This window comes from Leucoraja erinacea, chromosome 16, assembly GCF_028641065.1.
Source record: "Leucoraja erinacea ecotype New England chromosome 16, Leri_hhj_1, whole genome shotgun sequence".
Classification (NCBI taxonomy): domain Eukaryota; kingdom Metazoa; phylum Chordata; class Chondrichthyes; order Rajiformes; family Rajidae; genus Leucoraja; species Leucoraja erinaceus.
Window position 1 is genome coordinate 15,820,375 of NC_073392.1, and position 23,905 is coordinate 15,844,279.

General features: G+C 43.0%; 1 protein-coding gene across 1 annotated transcript in view; it reads left to right on the forward strand.

Annotated features, from left to right (window-relative positions):
• LOC129704543 (protein bassoon-like) overlaps nt 1-23,905 on the forward strand; it is a 304,297-nt gene that overhangs the window by 13,544 nt on the left and 266,848 nt on the right. Inside the window, exon 2 of the mRNA XM_055647724.1 lies at nt 6,789-7,185. Coding sequence (XP_055503699.1) covers nt 6,789-7,185 — 397 coding nt within the window. The remainder of the gene's footprint in view (nt 1-6,788; nt 7,186-23,905) is intronic.

Consider the following 23,905-nt stretch of genomic DNA (forward strand, 5'->3'; position numbering starts at 1 on the left):
ATTCAACACCCCGCGGTGCCCAGCGGTCCCGGAACTCCCTCAGGGTGCCCACAGACAGGGCGTATTCCCTTTCTAATCCCACCCGGGCACGGACGTAACCCCGGAAAAGGGGCAGGCAGCTGGCCCGGGTAGAGCCCTCCGCCGCCTGGTGCCGTGACTCGCGGATGGCCAGCTTGGCCAGGCCCAGGAGCAACCCAACCAGGACATCTTCAGCCCTACCCTCTCCCCTACGCACAGGGTGTCCAAAGATGAGGATGGTGGGTGAAAAATGCAGCCAGAATGCAAGGAGCAGCCCCTTTAGATATTCAAACAGTGGCTGCAGCCTCACGCACTCCATGTACACGTGGTACACAGACTCTTCCAGCCCGCAAAAGTGGCAGGCGGCTGGCGAGTCTGTGAACCGCGAGAGAAACAGGTTGCAGGGAACTCCTCGGTGCAATACCCTCCACCCCAGGTCCCCAATGTAGAGGGGGAGAATCCCTGCGTAGAGGGACCGCCACCGGGGGCCTCCCTCGTGACCGGAAGGCAACACTGACCGCCACTTGGTGTCCGGACGGTGGACCAGGGCGAGGAAGTGCAGGGTGTGGAGGAGGAGCCTGTACAGGACACGCCTCCCTACGTCTTGGAGGGAGACGAAGGGTGTCGAGGAAAGGCGGCTCAAATTGTGTGGGACCGGCTCCCGGGATGGATTACGGCGCCTGGGTCCGATGAGTACTTCTGGCTGAGCGGGGGCTTGCTCAACCGCAAGTACTCCACACGTTTGAGCCCCCCCGACACCCGGTGGGGCGGGACAAGGACCGGCTGCTCTCATGCCCGGGCCGTCACCCTCCGCCGGCGGAGGTGGGGCCCGGTCAATGGCAACCAGGTTCCAGACTCTCAACAAGTCCCTGTAGAAGCCAGGCATCCCCATCAGGACCGCACGGCTGACGCCCACCATCGGGATCCGCATACCTCCTTGAATGGTAATCAGCTTGGAGGGGATGATGGTATTGAACGCCGAGCTGTAGTCCATAAACAACAGCCTGACGTAAGTATTTTTATTGTTCAAGTGGTCCAATGCCGTAGAGAGTAGAGAGCCAGTGAGATTGCATCCTCCATTGGCCTGTTGTGGCAGTAGGCGAACTGCCGTGGGTTGACGTTCTTGTCGAGGTAGGTACATACCATAACCAACCTCTCAAAGCACTTCATCACCACAGACGTTACTGCCACTGGTTGCTAGTCATTGAGGCACGTCACTTTACTCTTCTTGGGCACCGGTATTATTGATGTCCTCTTAAAGCAGGTGGGAACCTCACACCTCAGAACTGAGAGGTTGAAAATGTCTGCAAAAACTCCAGCCAGCTGGTCTGCGCAGGTTTTCAGAACTCGACTGTGTATACCATCAGGTCCAGGCGCTTTCCAAGGGTTCACTCCCCTGAAGGATCCTCAGACATCGGCCTCTGTGACTGTGACTGTAATACCATCAGGGCGAATGAAGGCTTGGGAAGGCACATCAGTGTTCTCCCGATCAAAGCATGCGTAGAACGCATTGAGCTCATCGGGGAGTGATGCTTCACTGTCGTTTGAGCTGCCTCCTGATTTTGCCTTGTAGAAGGTGATGAGACTCAAGCCCTGCCACAGTTGCTGAACATCTGCCTCATCCACCAGCTTAGAGCAGAAGTCCCTTTGGGCCTTTTTGATGGCCTTGTGTGGACTTCTTACAGACCTCTACATCTCCAGACCTGAATGCCCGGGATCTGGTCTTCAGAAGAATGCGGATTTCATGGTTCATCCAAGGCTTCTGGTTTGGAAACACTCAGAAGGTCTTTGTTGGAGCACACTCCACGCATTTCCTTATGAAGTCTGTAACGATAGGCATTTTTCTGTAGCCTGTAATGTCTGTGGCAAAGTCATTCAGGTCCGTTGCCGAGTCCTTGAACATTGCCCAGTCTACAGACTCCAAGCAGTCCTGTAGTTGAACCTCTTCCTCCCCAGAGCAGCGATGTGCAGTCCTCGCCTCTGGAGATGCTCTCTTCAGATGCTGCCTATATGCAGGAAGAAGCAGCACCACTGAATGGTCGGATTTCCTGACGAGGGCGAGGGATAGATCGATAGGCATCTTTGAAGGTCGTCAAGCAGTGGTCATGGGTGTTAATCCTCTGGTGCGGCAGGAGACATGTTGATGGTAGTTTGGGAGTAATTTTTTTCAGGTTGGCTTTGTTGAAGTCCCCGGCTATGGTGGTAAACGCCTCGGGATAGGATGTCGGGTCCTCCAGTGCCAAACGGACATCTGCCTGGGGTGGGATGTCGACCGCGGTCAGGATGATGGAGGTGAATTGCCTCGGTAGGTAGAAGGGGCGGCACTTCACCGCCTGATGTTCCATGTGCGGAGAGCAGGAGTTAGACAGAACTGCCATGTCTGAGCCCACGAAGAGTTGACCATGAGGCAGACACCCCTTCCTCTCCCTTTCCCAGATGCCTGCGTACGGTCCATGCGATGGATGGAGAAACCTTCAGGCTGGACAGCTGTGTCTATGGAGCTTGGGATGAGCCATGTTTCTGTGAAACAGAACACAGAGCATTCCCTCAGCTCCCTTTGGTAAAGCAGGCTTGACCTTAAGTCCACTTTATTTTCTAGTGATTGTACGTTGCCTAGTAGGATGGTAGGGAGAGGGTGTCGTAGTCCCCTGCGCTTCAGTCTGACGTAGTCCTGCCCGTCGGACACGTTTCTGGACACGATGGATGCCTTCCCGGTGTTTCCAGGTACTGTACTTACTGTTCCTGCGAGCCTGTGCCAGGTCGGGGATTCCGCAGTGATCGGGGATTTCCTTACAGTCGGCAGCTCCAGCTCCATTGCTGCCAGGAGATCCTGCCATGTTTCTGGTACACCATGGAGGCCTCCCCGGTGTTTCCAGGTACCGTATTGCGAGAGGATTTGCATTTAGGGGCAAGGAGGTCCTACCGCAGTTGTACTGGTTGGACAGCACCTGGAATGTTGTGTGCAGTTTTGGTCTCCTAATTTGAGGAAGGACATTATTGCTATTGAGGAAGTGCAGCGTAGGTTCTCCAGGTTAATTCCCGGGATGGCGGGAATGACATATGATGAAAGAATGGGTCAACTGGGCTTGTATTCACTGGAATTTAGAAGGATGAGAGGGAATCTTATAGAAAGGTATAACATTCTTAAAGGATTGTACATGCTAGATGCAGGAAAAATGTTCCCGATGTTGGGTGAGTCTCAAACCAGGGGTCACAGTTTAAGAATAACGGGCAGGCCATTTAGGATTGAGATGAGGAAAAACATCTTCACCCAGAGAGTTGTGAATCTGTGGAATTCTCTGCCGCAAAAGGCTGTGGAGGCCAATTCACTGGATGTTTTCATGAGAGAGTTAATTTAGCTCTTAGGGCTAAAGGAATCAATGGATAAGGGGGAAAAAAGCAGGAATGGGGTACTGATTTTAGATTTCAGCCATGAACATGTTGAATGGCGGTGCTGGCATGAAGGGCCGAATGGCCTACTCCTGCACCTATTTTTCTAAACTGAATATTTGTTAGCTTATTGTTCATACACAATGTACAAACAGAAGTACTTGCCTTTTCTTTTCATCCTTGAAATCTAAATATAAATTGGTGAATTCTCTCTTAATTTAATTTGTCATTAATCCATTTATTTAGTCTGTTGGGTTTGTAGGAAATCTAAGAACTGAGCGAGTCAATAAGTAAAATGAGGGAGATATGGAATACTCTCTATTTGCCCAGATGAATACAGCTCCAACACATCAAAGAAAAAGCAGCTTGCTTGATCATCCTTTACACTACCCTAAAAGTATATTCCCTGTGCCACATGCTTGCTCTGTCCACAAAATTACCTGCAATTACTCACCAGGGGGGGCTGCAGAAAAGATCATAATTATTCAAAGGATGAGATATCTTTAATTATATGGATTGCCTCAAAAAAAAAAGGCGTATTCTCCCTGGAACAGCAGAGGTTGCAATGGTGGCTGATGGTGGTATTTATGATCATAAAGTATATAGACAGAGCAGATAAAGCGAAATTGTTCCCATTGCCAGAATGAGAATGTTCAAGAGCTAAAGGACATTGAGCTAAAGAATCAAGTATGACGCAGAATTTTTTGTGCAGAGTATAGGAATACACTGACTGGGGTGAGAACATTGAACAATACAACACAGGAACAGACTCACAGAGTCTGTCTTGAACATAATGCCAAGACTAACTCTTGCCTGCACATTATCAATATCAAGTCAAGTCAAGTTTATTTGTCACATACACATACGAGATGTGCAGTGAAATAAAATATCCCTCTGTTCCCTGCATTTCCACATGTCTATCCAAAAGTCTCTTAAATGCCACTATGGTATCTTTCCAGGCACTCGCCACTCTCTATGTAAAAAAAAAAACATTGCCCCACACATCTCCTTTTAAGCTTGGTTCCTCTCAAAACTATGCCTGCTATGATTTGATATTTCTATCCTTGGAAAAAGGTTCTAGTCCATCTATGCCTCTCATCATTTAATATAATTTAGATGTCCCCTCGACCTCTAGATAAAACAATCCAAGTTTGTCATATCTCTCCTTGTAGCTAATACTCCTAATCCAGGCATCATTCTGTAAATCACCACTGCATCCTTTCCAAAGCCGTGTATTAGTTCCACCAGAACTGCATACATTACTCCAGATGCGACCTAACCAAAGTCCTACAAAACATAAATGACATAAATGCCCTGACCAATGAAGACAAGCGTACCATATGCCGCCTTTCCAACTCTATTTGTGTTGCCACTTTCAGGGAGATATGGACTTGGACCCCAAGATCCTTCTGTACATCAATGCTGTCAAGAGTCCTGCCATTAATTGTATATTTTCCTCTTCCATCTGACCTACTAAAGTGCAATACCTCATACTTGCATGGATTAAACTCCATCTGACTTTTCTCCGTCCATTTCTGTAGCTGATCTATATCCCGCTGTATAATTTGACAGCCTTGCTCGCAAGCTGCGACCCTAGAAATCTTGGTGTTTTCTATCTTCGATGTGAATAATATATCACAAATTATTTGTGATATTACTCTTTGTGTTGAAAATGAATCTGAATAAGTCTTCGAAATGAATTAATTTGAAGGACCGGAAGGAGGTGATGCAAAATGGACCACATGGCCTTGTGTACTGTTAACGTTTTTGTGATTTGATTCACATTGAGAATACAAATGAAAGAACTTCAATTAATTTGGGGAAAAGTGAGATATGCCATCAATCTGTAGATGAATTGGAATGTAACAGAATAATTGATAACCTTGTCCCTAAAGTTGACGAGGAAATGTGAGTGTGAGTGGGGCAGATTGGTCTTCACTATGCATCTGATGCTCTTTCTTAATTAGTGGGCAGCTTGTTCAGGACCTGGTTGTGGGTAATGAATGGTTCTGTTTGTGACCTGAAAGTAGAAAACTTGAAATATTTCAGAGTGAAACAACAGGAGTCAGAGATTTAAATATAGAGAATGTGTAATTTTATTTGATTGAACACTTCAATACAGAATAATTGTTAGGAGCAAAGAAATGTCAAAGTCTGGCTTCAGAAGGCTAAGATAATTAAAAAAATATGCTAACATGTAATAAAGGCAGGATTCCTTTGGGGAGGTTTGAGCATGCCAACAAGAGGCATGTGGTAAACTTGACAGGATTTTGTTTTGTTTTTTCAATCCTAGAAGTCAAAGCTGAAGCATGAAAGAAAATTCAAGCACTGGTTTAGGTTTATTATTGTCACATTTACAGAAGTACAGTGAAAAGCTTTGTTTTGAATGTTGTCCAAACGGATCAGATATGCTATACAAAGGAACAATCAAGAGAAACTCAACTACAATAGAATAGAGATAGAGCAAAGGGGGAAGATAATGAGTGCTGAATATAGTTCAGGATTGAAGTATGACAGTTCCATAGAAAAAGTCCAATATCCACATGGGGTAGAGGTGAATCAGACAGTACCCTACCCTTAATGTTGTTACTGTTCCTACACTCACCATTTCCTCGACAGTTACTCGTTGTGTGAAAAATGTATCCCTTAGATCTTAACACCTCCTTCCACTAACCTCAACCCACTGCCTTCTTGTTTTAGACACTCCAAAAATGAGACATACTTAACAAATTCTGCCCTGATTAATCCCTTAACACTAGTTCCAGTCAATATTAGGGAAGTTAAAATCACCTACAGTTACAGTCCTATTCTGCCTGCACCGAAATGGGCTAATTAAACTCTCCCAATACTGTCATGCATAAATAGTTGTTTTTTTTCAGGATTTGTTTTGTAAATAGGCTCAGGGAACTGTTTTTTTTCCCCCTTTAGAAGACATTAAGTACCAAAGTTCGGAGTCTTTTTTATATCACTAAGGTACAATGAAGAATACTGTTGGGTTGTAACCTATCCAAGCGAAATATGAGGTGCCCTTTCCTCCAGTTTGCTTGGGGCCTCATGCCAACAATGGAGAAAGCCCAGGACAGAGAGGTCACATTGGAGCTATCTGTGGAGGAACAAAGAATTTCCATCATTAACAATCAGATTTTTCCTTTTAACTGCATATTTTTATCTTCTATACATTGCCTCATTACGGTATAATGATGACGTATCTCATGGAGTTGCTATTACAATTGTATATTAAGGCCATATTGGAAAAATGTTTCCTTTGTGTTACATGCACTTAAAGCTGCAAGAAAAAAGAACATATTATTTTGTTATTCAGCTGCTTAAGATTTCAGTAATGGTGATAATTAGACTGAAATTTGTCTTTCATTTTACAGTGCAAGACCACATCAGAGTATTCAGCTTGGTCAGCCCGATGTGAAAACTGAGATCCTCCAACAAACTATTCCCAACAATGAAAGTGCTCGAAGAATGCAAAATCAAGATCGCTCTACACAATCTATACAACAAGACCAGCGGAGGAATCTCCAAGTTGACACAAATATGAAAAGAACAGAAAAATTCCATTCTGCATCCCCAGATAGAGGAAGTGCTCCGACCTCTCCTTATTCAGTACCCCAGATAGCTCCGCTGCCCAGCAGTACGCTGTGTCCTATTTGTGCAACTACAGACCTGAACTCTTCTCCAAAACAGCCAAACTTCAACACTTGTACTCAGTGTCAATCAGTAGTGTGCAAACAGTGTGGGTTTAACCCTAATCCTGATATTACAGAGGTGAGTTTTTATTCCTTTGAAATACTTTGGCTTGAATAAGAGTTGCCTCAAGCATGGTTATTTAATATGGATTACTTTTCTTCACTAAATGTGGATATGAAAATTATTATTTAAGCCTCATTCATTTTGAATTTAGTATCAAGTGGCAACAGTCAGAACAACAGACAGCCAGCCATTTCACCTCGAGGTTCTACCACCCACCAAATGGAGCTCAGGGCCTGGCAGACATTGATGCAGAGACAACAACCTGGCTGCTCAACACTTGGCTTGAGAGCCAACTATTCCTTTGGTTTATGTTTCATTCGCAAGATGAAGAAGGAGAAGTGTTAGATAGCTAGTTCTATCCAGACTTTCTACCAAAATAAAGATCCATGGTAATCACTATGACAATTAAGATTCTGTGATTGATTATATGGTTGTGATTAGACTACTATATATTGATTAGACTGCTATTCTTTCAAGCGGACAATACAACAATCTTTGAAAAAGTGAAGTGTTTCAATGTTGGAAGGTTTGGTTTGTAACCAAGTGCAGGGAATTGTTAAAATCAGAATGAAATTAGGTGGTTCAATTTGTAGTTAACTTGGATGTTAAGAATTTAAAAAAGAAAATTGAGAAGATATGCCGGATGGAATTGCTTTGGTGATTGAGTTGAAATCATTCAGTAAAAAGAAATGCTGTATTGAAATTAAGACAGCATCAAGGACTTGTGGGTGTAATTAACAATTGCAAAATGGGGTTAAGACTGAAGAGGGAATTGTGCCCCATAGGTTCAGTGAGATGCTGAATTTTGTAAAGGTTAAAATTAGACAAGCTGTAACAAAGGCATAATAATATGTCGTTTTACAATACTGGAGAAGATTTGACGAACAAGATTAGTATTCACTTCTTTACACTAATACAATTCTTGACAAAAATCTACCCATCATGTGAAACCTTATAAATGGCAGATATAAATTAGATAACTTCAAGACCGAAAGTCAAAAACTTTTTTCATAACAGGCAAATTTTCATTGTTTTCCCACGATTTTGGACACCAATAGTGTGACATTAAAAACCCTGCCACATTTCGTCATGAATATTTAATTCATAAATAAACCTCATATGGCCCCTCATACATATACGTTTTGATAATAGTCTAGGGAAATATCTTCATCTAAACTAGGAGAAAAATACAGTAACATAAAGGTAATACAGTACAATAAAGATCAGGTAAAGATCGTTGTGCTTGGTGTCCATTGTCACAACGACCATTATCGGGGTCGGTACGTCCATAAGTTAAACCACGGAGGCTCCAAACCTCTAATGCTTTTCAAACACCCAACAAGGTATCCTATGGTAGTAGCGATCTTTAGGTGAGTTAATAATTTTTTCTTATTTTCCACTTTAATATATCAAAAACATCATGGTGTCAAAAACGCAATGACTGTTCACAATATATTTTCCGACTTTTTAAATTCACTTAATTTTTTTTGACATAAATCTGTTATCGAAACGAAGAAACTGAGCCAATCTTCAATTTGGCAACACACTGTTTCTTGTTTACTTGTCGTACGGACCAAGTTGCTAACATCATTCATTCGTGTCAACCGCTGGAAGCTCCGCAACAACCGTTACGGAGACATTTTACTTACAAAAGAATCAGCCCAAATCAAATGATCTGACGAATCATTGGCCATCGATAGCTCAAATACATAAAGTAATGTACTGTTTAAATCGCATTGGTGAAAATGCTTGGTTCTCGCTAATAATGTAACGTTCGTTTTAGTGTCCACCGCAACGAACGTTTGTGTCACACACGTTGCGGTATCCGCTCAGATGGATGCAGTATTGCACTAAATGATCAGGTGAATGAAATGGAAACGGTGTTTGCAATTTTATTCTTCCATGTGGTATTCATAAACATAGAAAGGAATAAGAAATATGTACTTACTGGGCCAACCAGCAAGGCCGTCTTAACGCATGGGCACGCTGGGCAGTTACCCGGGGCCCCACGAGCATAGAGGCCCCATGCTAATCTATGTATGTTGTGACCTGCTGTCAATAAATAAATACTATACTTTACTGAATTATAAATAATAATTATTGGAAAGTGCGTATTTAGCATGTGTTTTATTAAAGATAAACAATATTAATGTTAATTTTTATGATAACAAGTGGACATTGGCATTCGCCTCTGATTTAGTAGAACGGTCACCTCTGCAACCACATGTGCATGTATGTGTACGTATCTCACGCGCTGCATAACTGGAAATCCTGGAAAAGGGAACCCATCGTATTTATCGGCAAACATTTGTGAGGAATTTATTGAATTAATGGGACAACATGTTCTTTGTGCTATTCTTGAAGAAATAAAAGAGTCAAAGTATTATTCAATAAGTGTGGATTCCACTCCAGACATCTCACACACTGATCAACTGACATTTACTGTCTGGTACATTCGAGGATGTGAGCCTGTGGAACGTTTCATTAAGTTCATCCCCATTTTTTCTCATGGAGCAAAGAATCTAGCAAACACTGTTGTGGATTTCCTTAATGAGAACAAAATTCCACTATCAAACTGCCGTGGTCAGTCGTATGACAATTCCTCAAATATGTCTGGACGCTATACTGGATTGCAAGCTGGATTCATCAACTGAATGATTTTGCATCTGTCCCCTGTGCTGGACACAGCCTGAGTGGGAGTAAAAGCGGCAGAGTGTTGTCTACAGACTGTAAAATTCTTGGACTTTGTTCAGTGTCTGTATTCCTTTTTCTCTGCTTCTACACATCGATGGAATGTTCTGGCATCATCTTTAGGAAAAAATGTTGTGGTCAAGTGGCTGTCTGACACGAGATGGTCGTCACATTTTGATGCTGTTCATGCTCTGTGTGGGGGTTTTGAGAAAATTAAGCATGCACTAGATTCTGTATCAGCTGACATTGAACAGGAAGTGAACACAAGGCGAGAGGCAGAATGATTGAACGAGAAAATGGAGAACCTGGAAACGATCTTTCTCACAATTCTTTGGAGTGCCATTCTTGAAAGAGTGAACAAAACAAGTAAGGTCCTGCAGTCAGAGGATGTGAACATACTTGTTGCCATGAATCTTCTTGAGTCTCTGAAGACCTATCTTCAGGAAATTAGAGACAAATTTAGTGAATACGAATTGAAAGCCAGGAGTAGGTGTCCAGATTCAGATTATAGCGCTGTGAAAAAACGGGAACGAAAACGAAATGTGTTGGTAGGGGCCCCTGTGCACTGCTTTGCCCGGGGACCTATAATGCTGTCAAGACGGCCCTGACAACCAGGTCACTGGTGGACACCACGCACCAACCATTACACAAAATGTTTTTGTGTATTCTGATGCCATTTTCAGAAACTTGCCATCAATATGCTATTTTTTTTTACATTTATTGTTGGTATTATGTTAGTCATGAACCCAATAAAGTGCTTGTCAACTTTTTGGAAGGAATTTGAAATTTGAACCCATTTGTCACATTGTTGTGTGCAGTATTGTAAGAAGACACATAGTGATGATGAAGTTAACACTTACATAGTTATTGTAAACATATTACCTCAATGGAAAGCAATGAATATCTTCAAGGTAGTTATCTACAAGGTAAATAGAGCCCATTTTGGGCAACTAGACAAGATCTGGCTCATTTTTCTAAAAGTTGCATATGTTCTGCAAGAAGATGTTTAGACTTGCAATTCAGGAGTTTGAGTTTTTATCAAGAAATTAAAGGAAACTGGTGAATATAGTAGGCATTTCAGGAATTGACATAATGCCTCCACATGGAACGATTGTCAATATGGTTTAGAGGATGGTTATACAGTTGGGTTATTGATCAAGAATGAGCCAATTGAATGGAGAGCAAATTCAATTGGCTAAACAGCCTTTACAACAACTAGTCATATTTATATTTAAAAAAAATCTAGTGCATTTTTAATCAGAAGTCAATCCCTATTTGAATTAGATTTCTTACGTCCTCTGTTCAAGGTGGTAGTTTAAGTAAGGATATACTTGTGCAGCTGTCTGCTACTTTGCCAAAATAGTCATTAGGGGGTGAGTTTATATGGTTCTCTGTGACCATAATCAAATGGTCATTTTCATAACTTGCATTTTGAGTATTATAAAACGAGGCAACTCACTTGGTAGTTAACCAGCTATAACTAAAGGCAAGGATATTCCAATGGAAGTTATTAGTGCTATTAACTTTTACGCTTGGTTACTCTGACTAATTTTAGTTTGCACCTTGCTATTGAGATCAGTTGTCTCAGTTAAAGACTTAAACTTCGCTTCCAAAGCAAGTAATGTGTTGAAGCACTGAATTGTTGGTGAAGGTTGGTTCATTTTTCTCCCCTCTTCCTTTTTGTATTTTGTGTTTATCGAGTTAAAATAATAGCCTCAGATTAAGACATTATGGTTTTTTGTAGATATGTCAGCTCTTTGATAGATCTGCTCAATTAGTCGCACTTCGTCTGAAATTATTATCAAATTTGCTTTGGTGGCACTTTCAATATTCAAGTTATAATACTTCACCAGAGCAAGTGAATTTGGGAACAGTATATCCTCGATATGAAAGGATTAAATATCAAAATGACATTTTAATAATGAGGACCGTGAATAGACAAGCAACATTAAAAAAAATTAACTATTCCGAAAACAATAGTTATTTGGGCAGATGGTAAATGGAGAAGTAAATCTGTGAATCTCAATGTTTGGAAATGTAATATGATTGTGCTGATAGCCAAAGGCTTACATTATTTTAGCATTTAATGATTACAGTTGAAAAAGTATGACTTCTTCACATGTAATTAAAATATAATTTGATTAGAATATGAAGTATTAGTGAATAGATCATCTTCCCAAAGGCAAATTCAATTAGGACTGCATGTGTGTGGAAAAAAAATCCATTTTGTAATACCTTTTGGTTGATGTGTTACTATGCCCACCATCACTTACTAAATCCATAGTAATTCATCAACTAATAGAAAATTAAAGATGTTTTGATTTTTGTCTCTCAGTTTACTGAGAATGTATTAAAGAAATGGTCATCTGCATGAGAACAATAGTCATTTATTAGTATATTTATTAAGCTGCATCTTAAGTGGCATGGCATCTGAATTAGTATTTTTTCCTGAAAAACTTGAATCTTTAGTTGCTTTGGTTGGGAAAATCTATCAATTGGTACCCTTTGTACATACTCAACAGGGATGGTGGCAGGAGGGTGGCTAGGGGGATAAGTGAATGAAACAGAATTTACTTTGTACTTTGAATATAATTGGCTTTTTCAAGTGGATGGAGTTTTTGAGGAACATAAAACTAGGTACAGTTTCTTCTTTTTCTTTAGTAATGTGAAATATCCGTTCAAATATAATGGCATTCAATTCAATTCAATTCAATTCAACTTTAATGTCATCACACAAATACAAGTATGAGTACAACGAAATGCAGTTTTGCGTCAGTCCGTATTAGTTGTGCATAAAGAAATAAAAAAAAATAGAAAGAGAGAAGATACAGAATAATCAGAAAATACAGAATAATTAAACAATGGGGACGGAGGGACCAGAGAAATCTATTGGCGGGACTCAGAGTTCAGCAATGTGATTGTATTGTTGTAGAAGCTGTTCCTCATCCTACTAGTACGTGACCTGAGGCTCCTGTACCGCCTCCCTGATGGGAGGAGGGCAAACAGTCCATGGTTGGGGTGTGAGGGGTCTTTGATGATCTTCCCAGCCCGTCTCAGACACCGTTTTCAGTGGAGGGCATCCATGGCAGAGAGCGGGGCACCGATGATGTGCTGCGCGGTTTTCACCACCCGTTGTAGTGCCTTCCTGTCCGCAGCATGACATATACAGCAGACAGACTGAATGGTGCCATTCTGTCAATGTTTTGGTTGAACTATCACCAGTGCCATTTATTTCACCGCTACACTGCCGTTCAAAATCAGAAGGGATTTTGTTGCCAGTTGATCATGGAAATCTGAGGTACTTCGGCAGAATTTAGTTAAAGTTTCAGTTGATGCACCCATTGCAGGCATTTTGTGGCTCACATATTATTAATTACTTAGCAAAAGACATTGCATTTTAATCTGAGTATTACATTACAAATATATAACCAGTTATGTAAAACCAAGCACATTTGTGGCATAATTGGTTTCCTTTCCTCAGTCTTCTTAAACGTAACTTCCATAGATCTCAAAAATAATTATGATCTAATTTTTTCCCCTTTTGCATTTTGAGGATTAACAAAAGAGGGCATATTTTTGCCTTGATGTGTAAAACTCAACGAGAAGACGGGTAAATGTCAATGTTACAGCTGGCAATGCTTTTACACATGTTAGGAATTCCAAATGCTTGAACTAGCTAGGTGAAATTAGTAATGCATTTCATGTGGCCAAGAACAGCTTATTTTCTTGAGCATTGACCCATTTCAGTTTGCTTCTGTTCAATTCCTATTTGGGATTATGCTTTCTAGTGATAGAAAGTTTCTGAAAATAATGGCCCTGAAGTTCCAGGCATATCTGTCCAATGATTTCAAATATGCCATTTCTGATTTTCTTAGTGGCAACTTCCTTGCTAAAGGCATCATAATCCTCCTGGTGGAGGCCTGCACAGTGCAGGAGTGACTGGGTGCAAATCCAATCTCATGGTAGCACCAGATCAATCCCGTCACAGAAATGAAGAAACCTTGGCAGTTAGCTAAGCTGTTAAGCCTGTAAAGCTTGATTTGTGAATATCTCTGACATTAAGGAACTTAAGATCTTTCAAAACTTTCAGACAGTAGAATTACATTTTAAATTAAAAATAATGTATTACTTAAACACTTGACATTGAAACCATTTACAGAAAGGCAATATACATCAGAATTACATCTGTGCCATACAACTATTTGTCTCAATTTAAATGAATGTGGTTGCTGTTATGGCACATGTGTCCTTGGATAACTGTTGAGGATGTGTTGGAATGTTATACTGTGCCAGTCCAATGTTGCAGATTAGTTAAATCACTAATCAGCTGTCGGAACATTTGGGACTTCAGTGTTCACACACATATCAAATCTACTGGCACCCGGACTGGCCAGACCATTGAATATTGTATTTTAAGAGAACATTTTACAAACTGTTAGAAATAAGATTGGATAAATTGATTTCTGAGTTCCATACAGAAAAGATTCCATCAAAGGCAAAGTGATGCAGTTAAAAACTTGGAAAGGAATTTGGTTGGCTATATGTGCTGGCCTTCTCCCTTCTCCTTCCTTAAGTGTTTACATTTGTTTGAAAATTGGTGCATACCTCTAACATTAGTACGGAATGCTACTAATCCTACTAGCCAATGTACAATCACTGGAAAATAAAGTGGAGGACTTAAGGTCAAGGCTGCTTTACCAAAGGGAGCTGAGAGAATGCTCTGTGTTCTGTGTCACACAGAAATGGCTCACCCCCAGCTCTCCAGACTCAGCCATCCAACCTGACGGTTACTACATCCATCGTATGGACAGTAGGCAGGCATCTGGGAAAGGGAGAGGCGGGGGTGTCTGCCTCATGGTCAAGTCTTCGTGGTGCTCAGATGAGGTAGTTCTGTCCAACTCCTGCTCTCCGCACCTGGAACATGGTGAAGTGTCACCCCTTGTGCGTCCCGAAGGAATTCACCTCCATCATTCTGACCACTGTCTACATCCCACCCCAGGCAGACATCCATCTAACATTGGAAGAGCTGCACGCTGCGGTCAACAAGCACCAGACGGCGTACCCCCAAGTGTTTACCACCATAGCCGGGAACTCCCAACAAAGCCAATCTGAAAAAACTCACTCCCAAACTACTACCAACATGTCTCCTGCAGCACCAGCAGATTAAACACCCTTGATCACTGCTATACGACCATCAAGGATGCCTATCACTCTATACCTCGCCCTCACTTCAGGAAATCTGGCCATTCAGCGGTGCTGCTTCTTCCTGCATACAGGCAGGAACTGAAGAGCGCACCCCCCCCCCCCCCCCCCCCCCCCCCCCCCCCCCCCCCCCCCCCCCCCCCCCCCCCCCCCCCCCCCCCCCCCCCCCCCCCCCCCCCCCCCCCCCCCCCCGAGGTGAGGACTGCACAGAGCTGGTCTGGGGAGGCAGAGGAACAATTACTGGACTGCTTGGAGTTAGTAGACTGGGCAATGTTCAAGGACTTGGCAATGGACATGATTGAATTTGCCACAGTCGTTACAGCAAGAAATGTGTGGAGGACTCTGTTCCTACAAAAGCCTTCCAAGTGTTTCCTAACCAGAAGCCTTGGATGAACCAGGAGATCCGCATTCTTCTGAGGACCAGATCCTGGGCATTCAGGTCTGATGACGCAGAGGTCTGTAAAATGACCTTGACAAGGCCATCAAAAAGTCCAAAAGGTACTTCCGCTCAAAGCTGGAGAATGGGGTGGACGTTCGGCAACTGTGGCAGTGTTTGAATGCCATCGCCTCTTACAAAGTGAAACTAGGAGGCAGCTCGAGCGACAGCGAAGCATCCCCCCCGATGAACTCACTGTGTTCTATTCATGCTTTGATAGGGAGTACACTGATGTGCTTTCCCGAGCTCCCATACGCCCTGATGGTATTACAGTCACAGTCACAGAGGCAGACATCAGAAGATCCTTCAGGGGGGTGAGCCCTCGGAAAGTGCCTGGATCTGATGGTCTACCCGGTCAAATTCTCAAAACCTGTGCGGACATTTTCAACCTCTTACTACTGAGGTCTGAGGTTCCCACTTTCTTTATGAGGGCATCAATAATACCAATGCCAAAGAAAAGTAAGATGACGTGCCTCAACGACTATCGACCAGTGGCACTAATGTCTGTGGTGGTGAAGTGCTTTGAGAGGTTGGTTGTGGTGGATATCAACTCCTACCTCAACAAGAACCTCGACCCACTACAGTTTGCCTACTGTCACAACAGGTCAAAGGAGGATGTGATCTCACTGACTCTCTACTCTGAACTGGACCACTTGGACATTAAGAACACTTGGTGTTTATAACAAAGGCTGTTGTTTATAGACTACAGCTCGGCATTCAATACCATCATCCCCTCCAAGCTGGTTATGCCAGGAGGTGTGGTGGTGCAGAGCTCCCATCCAAACACAAGAACGAGTAAAAACATCTTTTTTGGAATTTGGAGGAGGTACAACGGTAATTTTAAACATCTTTGAGTATTGTGGCGACGCTGCAGAGATATATTTTAAATGTTTCTTCAAGTTTTGGGACTGTGAGAAGTATTATCAGCTAACTGCTGAGCTCCCACAACTGAGGTTGGGAAGTTCCATGTTCACTAAGGAAGACACAAACAATCTCCCAGATGTACTGGAGGACAGAGGATCTAAGGGGGTTGAGGAACTGAAATAAATTTTCATTAGGCGAGAAATAGTATTGGGTAGGCTAATGGGATTGAAGGATGATAAATCCCCTGGGCCTGATGGTCTGCATCCCAGGGTCCTCAGGGAGGTGGCTCTAGAAATAGTGGACGCATTGGTGATCATTTTCCAATGTTCGATAGATTCAGGATCAGTTCCTGTGGATTGGAGGATAGCTAATGTTATCCCACTTTTCAAGAAAAGAGCGAGAGAGAAAAAGGGGAATTACAGACCAGTTAGCCTGACCGGTGGTGGGAAAGATAGAATAGAATAGAATAGTTTCTTTATTGTCATTGTAACAAGAACTATGTACAACGAAATTTAAAATGTCAGCCAGTCAGTGCAGCATTCAAACATTTCTAAAAGCTAACGATACATACAAGGTAAAATATTAAAGATAGCAACTAAATAAAATCACGGACAAAGTCGCATACACAACCTGGATCCTTTTCGATGTTACCACAGTCCCTTAGTCTGTAATGCCCCTGCGTTTTGCTACTAATGCTTTTATCAGTGGGGTAAAAACTGTTTTTTTAATTTTTTTGTAGATCTGTGACCGTCTAAAACGGCAACAGTTCAAAATGGGTGCCGGGGTGGGAAATGTCCTTTATGTGGGATTTTTTGGTGCTAGAACTGTGTAAGTTCAAGGTAAGGAGAGGGCAGCCGACAATCCTCTGGGCTTTGAAGATGCTGGAGTCAATTATTGGAGGTAATAATGGAGGCATTGGTGACTAAAAAGATTAGTCCAAGTCACATGGTATCCTGTTTGACTAATCTTCTGGAATTTTTTGAGGATGTGACATGTAAAATGGATGAAGATGAGCCAGAGGATGTAGTGTATCTAGACTTTCAGAAAGCCTTTGATAAGGTCCCGCACGGGCGACTGGTGACTAAAATTAGAGCACATGGTATTGGGAGTAGGGTGTTGACATGGATAGACAATTGGTTGGCAGTCAGGAAGCAAAGAGGAGGAGTGAACGTGTCTTTTTCAGAATGGCAGGCAGTGTCGAGTGGAGTGCCGCAAGGCTCGGTGTTGGGGCTGCAACTGTTTACCATATAAATGATTTGGAAGAGGGAATTAGGAGCAACACTAGCAAGTTTGCGGATGACACAAAGCTGGGTGGCAGTGTGAACTGTGAAGAGGGTGTTAGGAGGTTGCAGGGTGACCTGGACAGGTTGAGTGAGTGGGCAGATGCGTGGCAGAAGCAGTATAATATAGATAAATGTGAGGTTACCCACTGGCGGCAAAAAACATTGGCAGATTATCTCAATGGGGTTAGGTTAGGTAAGGGGGAGGTGCAGCGAGACCTGGGCGTCCTTGTACATCGGTCAGTGAAAGTTGGCTTACAAGTAAGGCAGGCAGTGAAGAAAGCTAATGGAATGTTGGCCTTCATAACAAGAGGATTTCAGTATAGGACTAAAGAGGTTCTTCTGTAGTTCTATAGGGCTCTGGTGAGACCACATCTGGAGTATTGTGTACAGTTTTGGTCTCCTAATTTGAGGAAGGACATCCTTGTGATTGAGGCAGTGCAGAGTAGGTTCACGAGATTGATCCCTGGGATGGCGGGACTGTCATATGAGGAAAGATTGAATAGACTAGGCTTGTATTCACTGGAGAGAAGGATGGGGGGGTTCTTATAGAAACATATAAAATTATAAAAGGACAAGCTAGATGCAGGAAAAATGCTCCCAATGTTGGGCGAGTCCAGAACCAGGGGCCACAGTCTTAGAATAAAGGGGAGGTTATTTAAGACTGTGGTGAGAAAAAAACCCTTTTCACCCAGAGAGTTGGGAATTTATGGAATTCCCTGCCACAGAGGGCAGTGGAGGCCAAGTAACTGGATGGATTTAAGCGAGAGTTAGATAGAGCTCTAGGGGCTGGTGGAGTCGAGGGATACGGGGAGAAGGCAGGCACGGGTTATTGAAAGGGGACGATCAGCCATGATCACAATGAATGGCGGTGCTGGCTCGAAGGACCGAATGGCCTCCTCCTGCTATTTTCTATGTTTCTATGAGGTTGGCAACCTGCCAGGAAACTGTGGCGCACCATAAGGAAGAGAGAATCTTTCTGGACTTTTTACATCTGCATCCAGAACAACCTCCCCTTACTGCCACATCAGTGCTAACCTGGCCGGTCTGGCTTTCATGCGGTGTGGGAGGTTTTCTGCACCGTCTTGATCTCCTTCTGCAGCCATGGAACCTGGAGCTGACGTTGCCTACTATCTCACGGAGATAGGAGGTTATCCAACAGCAGAGACTGCAGGCAAATCCTTTGTTTGTTGCTGCTGGAGCAGCGAGGACCAGCTGGGATTGCCTCCGAAGGTCAGCAGCTCGCCAGGGTATGCAGGAGTTCCGAGATAGCCGAGCGAAGAGGTGGTGATGCAGTAGCTTTTCTGGGGAGCCGCCATTATCATCCTTCGAGGCAACACCACGTTGCCTCCCTCCCTCGAATTGTTCCATATTGTTTTTTGTGTGTGGACTTGGCCTCTGTGCCATTTGGACTGTTTGTGTCTGTCTGGCATTGGGTTTAAGTGCTATATTTAAATTGTAGCGTCTGATACCATGCAGGGTCAATGTTCTGGGGGAGTGGGGCCTTCAAGATGCTATGCAGAGGCAGCTGCTTCCGCTGCTCCTCTTGGGGCCAGTTCCCCATGAGGAACCTGCCTTTTGAGCATGGGATAAGGTGCTACTTGCCCTCTTCAGATGAATTCGGAGGACTTCTCAGCTGCCATAGACAGCCCACAGGCGTCTTGTACGTGGGAAGAATGGTTGGGAAGGCCGCGTTCTTCCTCGAGTCCGTTGAGGGGGTGTACACGGCAGTGAGTAAAGGGGTCGCAGTGGGGGGGAGTTTTCTTGCAGGTCGAGCCCATAGTGTCCATCGTGCAGTGGGTGGTCTTGTCCAACGTCCCGCCCTACATTACAAACGAGGCCCTCCTTCCACACCTTCACATCCTGGGGAAGGTACTCATGGACATCACCCCAATATCCCAGGGATTCCGCAGGAAGGAGCTGCGGCACGTTCTTTCCCTCCGGCGCCAGCTGACGATGTTGCTGCACCAGGAGTCGGTAGTTGATGGGATCTTCTGTGTCCAGCAGGATGGGGGTGATTTTACTGTCTTCTGGACATCGGAGCGCCCGCGGTGCCATGCCTGTAAGGAAATGGGGCATATTAGGAGGAATTGCCCCAAATCACGGGCGGAGGCCTTTGCCTCCGTTGCCACTAACACTTCTTCTACCCCCCCCCCCCCCCCACCCTTGCTCCCACCCCCCTTGTAGTTGAGTCGGGGAACCTTGGGGTTGCGCAGAGTGCGGGTGCGGAGGGTCAACGGAAAGGGGGAAAGGTCGCAAAGTACGAACAAAACCCCCAGAGACATAGGGTGTGGCGGGTGTATCGAACATGAAGGGTGTGTCCTTCGTGTTCGATTTGATGATAATTCTGGCGATAATTCTCTTGCAGATGCTGAAGTATAAATTCATTTTGTTTAATGGATGCATTGTATCTCTGGACAGAAGTTGAATGATTGAAAGTAATGCAATTCACTGAGTGGATAGAATACATGGCTTGTGATACTTCTTTAAATCTTCACAACTATCAGTAATGTGAGTGATTTGTGATGCCCATTTAGATCAGTTTAGTTCGTGATTGATTCCCAAGCTACTTGCCTGCATATCGCAGCAAAATAATTCTTTTTTCCTGAAAAGATCCAATAGAATCATAAATTTCTGTATTGCTTTGTCGGGTTTTAAACTTGCATATGATCTATTATTGATGTATTTTATGAATATCATGTGAGAAATAAATATGGGAATAGGCTGATCAATCTATTGCAGGCTTTGCCATTTATTAACATCATTAAATGTTGGTGCCACTTTCCTGCATGAACCCTCTCACCCTTGATTACCTCGGTCTTCAAAAAACTGTTAAGGGCCTGTCACACTTAAGTGTCCTTGACACGCAAATTACGCAATCTCATCGTCGCGTTGAGGCGTACAGACATCGTATGGCCGCGTGGGGCCGGTCCCACTGAGAAGCGCGGAGGGGTATGTAGTTGTGCGCGACAACGCGCGGGGCTCCGAAAATTTTGTAGCGAACGAAATCTTCGCGCGCCAAAGGCCTGTCAAGTAACTGACGGCCAAAGTGGGACAGGCCCAAGACCCTGGCGAAACGCAACGTCTCACCTTCAACAGCAGCAGAAGCAGGCAAACGATCGCCAAACTCGGCCTGGGGCTCACGGCCGTTGCGGTCCAGATTTGCAGGCACTCCTACTCCCAGAGCGGGGCCAAGAAAATTGAAGATAGACACAAAATGCTAGAGTAACTCAGCGGGACCAGCAGCATCTCTGGAGAGAAGGAATGGGTGAAGGTTCAGGTCAAGACCCTTCTTTCAGACTGAAGAAGAGTCTCGACCAGAAATATCACCCATTGCTTCTCTCCAGAGATGCTGCTGGTCCCGCTGAGTTGCTCCTGCATTTTGTGTCCATCTTCAAATGACATCACACTCCAGACGGCTGTGCGGGCGCATGAAATCGCGCGCAAACTTCGCGGGACCGTCGAGCCTCAACGCGACCACGAGGTCGTGTAATTAGCATGCCAAGGACATGTATGTGAGACAGGGGCTTTAGTCTTTGTCTTGAATAGAGCCTGCTGGGTTGCAAATTCCAAAGATTCAAAAGCCTCCTTTCATGAAATGTAATTTTACTTCAGTATTGAATTAAAAAATCTGTTTAAATTCTTAGGGGCGGCTCAAAGAACTTAAATTATAAACAATATTAACCTCCAGTCTGTTAAGCACCATATAAATTTGAATGTTGCAATAAAATCATCTCTTGTTCTTTGAAACTCAGAACATGAATAAGCTCAACCCTAAACCTCTGGACTTTGGCCTTGGAACCTCCATCTGCACCTGACTTCTGGAATTCCTGACCAGCAGACCTCGTCAGTTGCAATCAGTCAGAACATTTTGTCCATCCTGACCCTGAACACTTGTGCCTTTCAGGGTTGCGTGCTCAATCCCTTGTTCTACTCGCTGTACACTCATGACTGAGTGCATGTGTACAACACCGATTCAATCTTCAAGTTCACTGATACCACTGTCAGCCAGATCAACAGCAACAATGGAACAAAATGCAGGAGAAAGATTGGGAACCTTGTGTCACCGTGCCGCAACAACGACCTAACCCTTAGCATCATTAATGATGTTTGAGTTGGTTGTTGGCCCAAGGATGGGAGGGTGCGAATATTAATCTTTTGTTGTTTGAGAGTCCCTCCAAAGACCCCAAATTAGTTGTGTACAGGTAATGGTGGTATCCCAGGAGGCCTGATGGGAAGATCCTATTTGGGCACATGGTTAACTTGTTCCTGGTCAAATTTCTGGATTGATGCAAAGCAACGGTTAATATTGCAGATTACTCTGTTGGATTGACAAAAAAGCAACATAATGTGATGTGAATTTCTAGACAGCCCAGTTATCGTTCAGGCAAGACAATTCCATTAAAATCAAAACTATGGAAGCATTATTTATATGGGAGCTTATTTACCATCAAGTTGATTACAAGATATAAATGGGCAAGAAGATTAGAACATACAGCTTCTGAATTAAGATTCTTTGATATTGGAAGTCGTATTTTTATTAATTATTTGCCTGACAACATCAGTGGTGTGAAGGGTTTATATAAATGGGCCTCGGTTAAATAATAATCCCTTACATTTACGTTTCCGAGCAATATTTTCTCTATCAGTGCTGCATCATAATATAAATCCAATCCATGTTTTTTTTTAATTATTCTGGCTTATCTCTGAGGCATACTTTAGAATTAGACTTGAAGTAAAATAAATATATTAATGTTAACTTTTATGAATGCAAGCATCACGTGAAAGGTCACAGGTGCCGATAAGTTGAGATGTGCTGCTCAGCAAGTGCATAATTCATTTTTTTCTGTGTCACAAGATTTACATTTTCCATTGTACTGTCAGATTGTTTCCAGAACCCCTTGGGAAAACACATGTTAAATCTGTAATAGCAGATAAATCTTGGTGTCTAACCATATAGAAGGAATAGAAAGCAGTTTAAAAATTAAATATTTAATTTGCTCAGTTCTGGAAGGGATCTGTTGCCTGTAATGTAGTTTACCAAGGAATCCTCCTCGTCATTTATGTTTCAGATTATTGCTTTTGATAATTTTTCATTGTCATCTTTTTATGGCTCAAGAAAAAAAGGCAAACTTTAAGATGCTAAGGCTTGTGCAATGGAATAAAATTACATTTAAAAAAATGCATTTTGTACTGCCAGATTGAGTTAAGGGGTTCTATCACAATATTGCTCTCCATTTCCTGTGTCACAGTTATTACCTTGTTAAATTAAAAATAATTTAAGGTGGACTTTATATTTGACACTGATCTATAATGTTCCAAATTTGGGTTGCCCAAATTGTTTCATTTGGTTTTTAAGCTCTGAGAAGGAAAATGTTCTGATCCTTTGGTAGTTGAATGTAGCTTTGACAAATGCTCCAATGGACAATATTATACAGATACATATTTGAAATTTAGCATGTTCAAGAAGGAACTGCAGATGCTGGAAAATCGAAGGTCGACAAAATTGCTGGAGAAACTCAGTTGGTGCGGCAGCATCTTATGGAGCGAAGGAAATAGGCAATGTTTTGGGCTGAAACCCTTCTTCTTCTTCATTTGAAACTTAAGCACCCTCTGAGCCTGGTCATTGGAAACCTAATAGTTGATGTATTCAAATGTTTAGTTGATGATTTCATGGTGAGTGGCTCGTAGTTAATAAAGTGGAACGGACATAAGAAGGGTCTCAACCCGAAACTTCACCAATTCCTTCTCTCCAAAGATGCTGTCTGTCCTGCTGAGTTACTCCAGCATTTTGTGTCTATCTTCAGTTTAAACCAGCATCTGCAGTTTCCTTCTTACATATAATATTCCAGAACCTGATTGGTTAAGCTTCCTGGGTTGTTAAATAATTGGACCACATGAGCTGAAAATTGGCCAATTTAAATGCATATGCAAAATACTGCAAAAGCTAGAAAGCTACATTGAAACAGAAAATGCATAAAATATCTCAGTTACCAGTATCTGTGGAGAGGGAAATAGAGATAATACTGTGGCTCTATCTGTGGATGTCATAGATTTCAGGACTGCAGGCTACACCATTTGAATTAATTGTTCATCTCTAGTCTTTGTACCTTTGTCCCACTGAGTTACTCCAGCATTTTGTGTCTACCTTCAATTTAAACCAGCATCTGCAGTTCTTTCCTACACACTATGAATTATCTTCTTGTTCCTGAAATAGTTTTTAGTTTCTAAATGTTCATTTTGCTGATTCCAGGAGAACTAA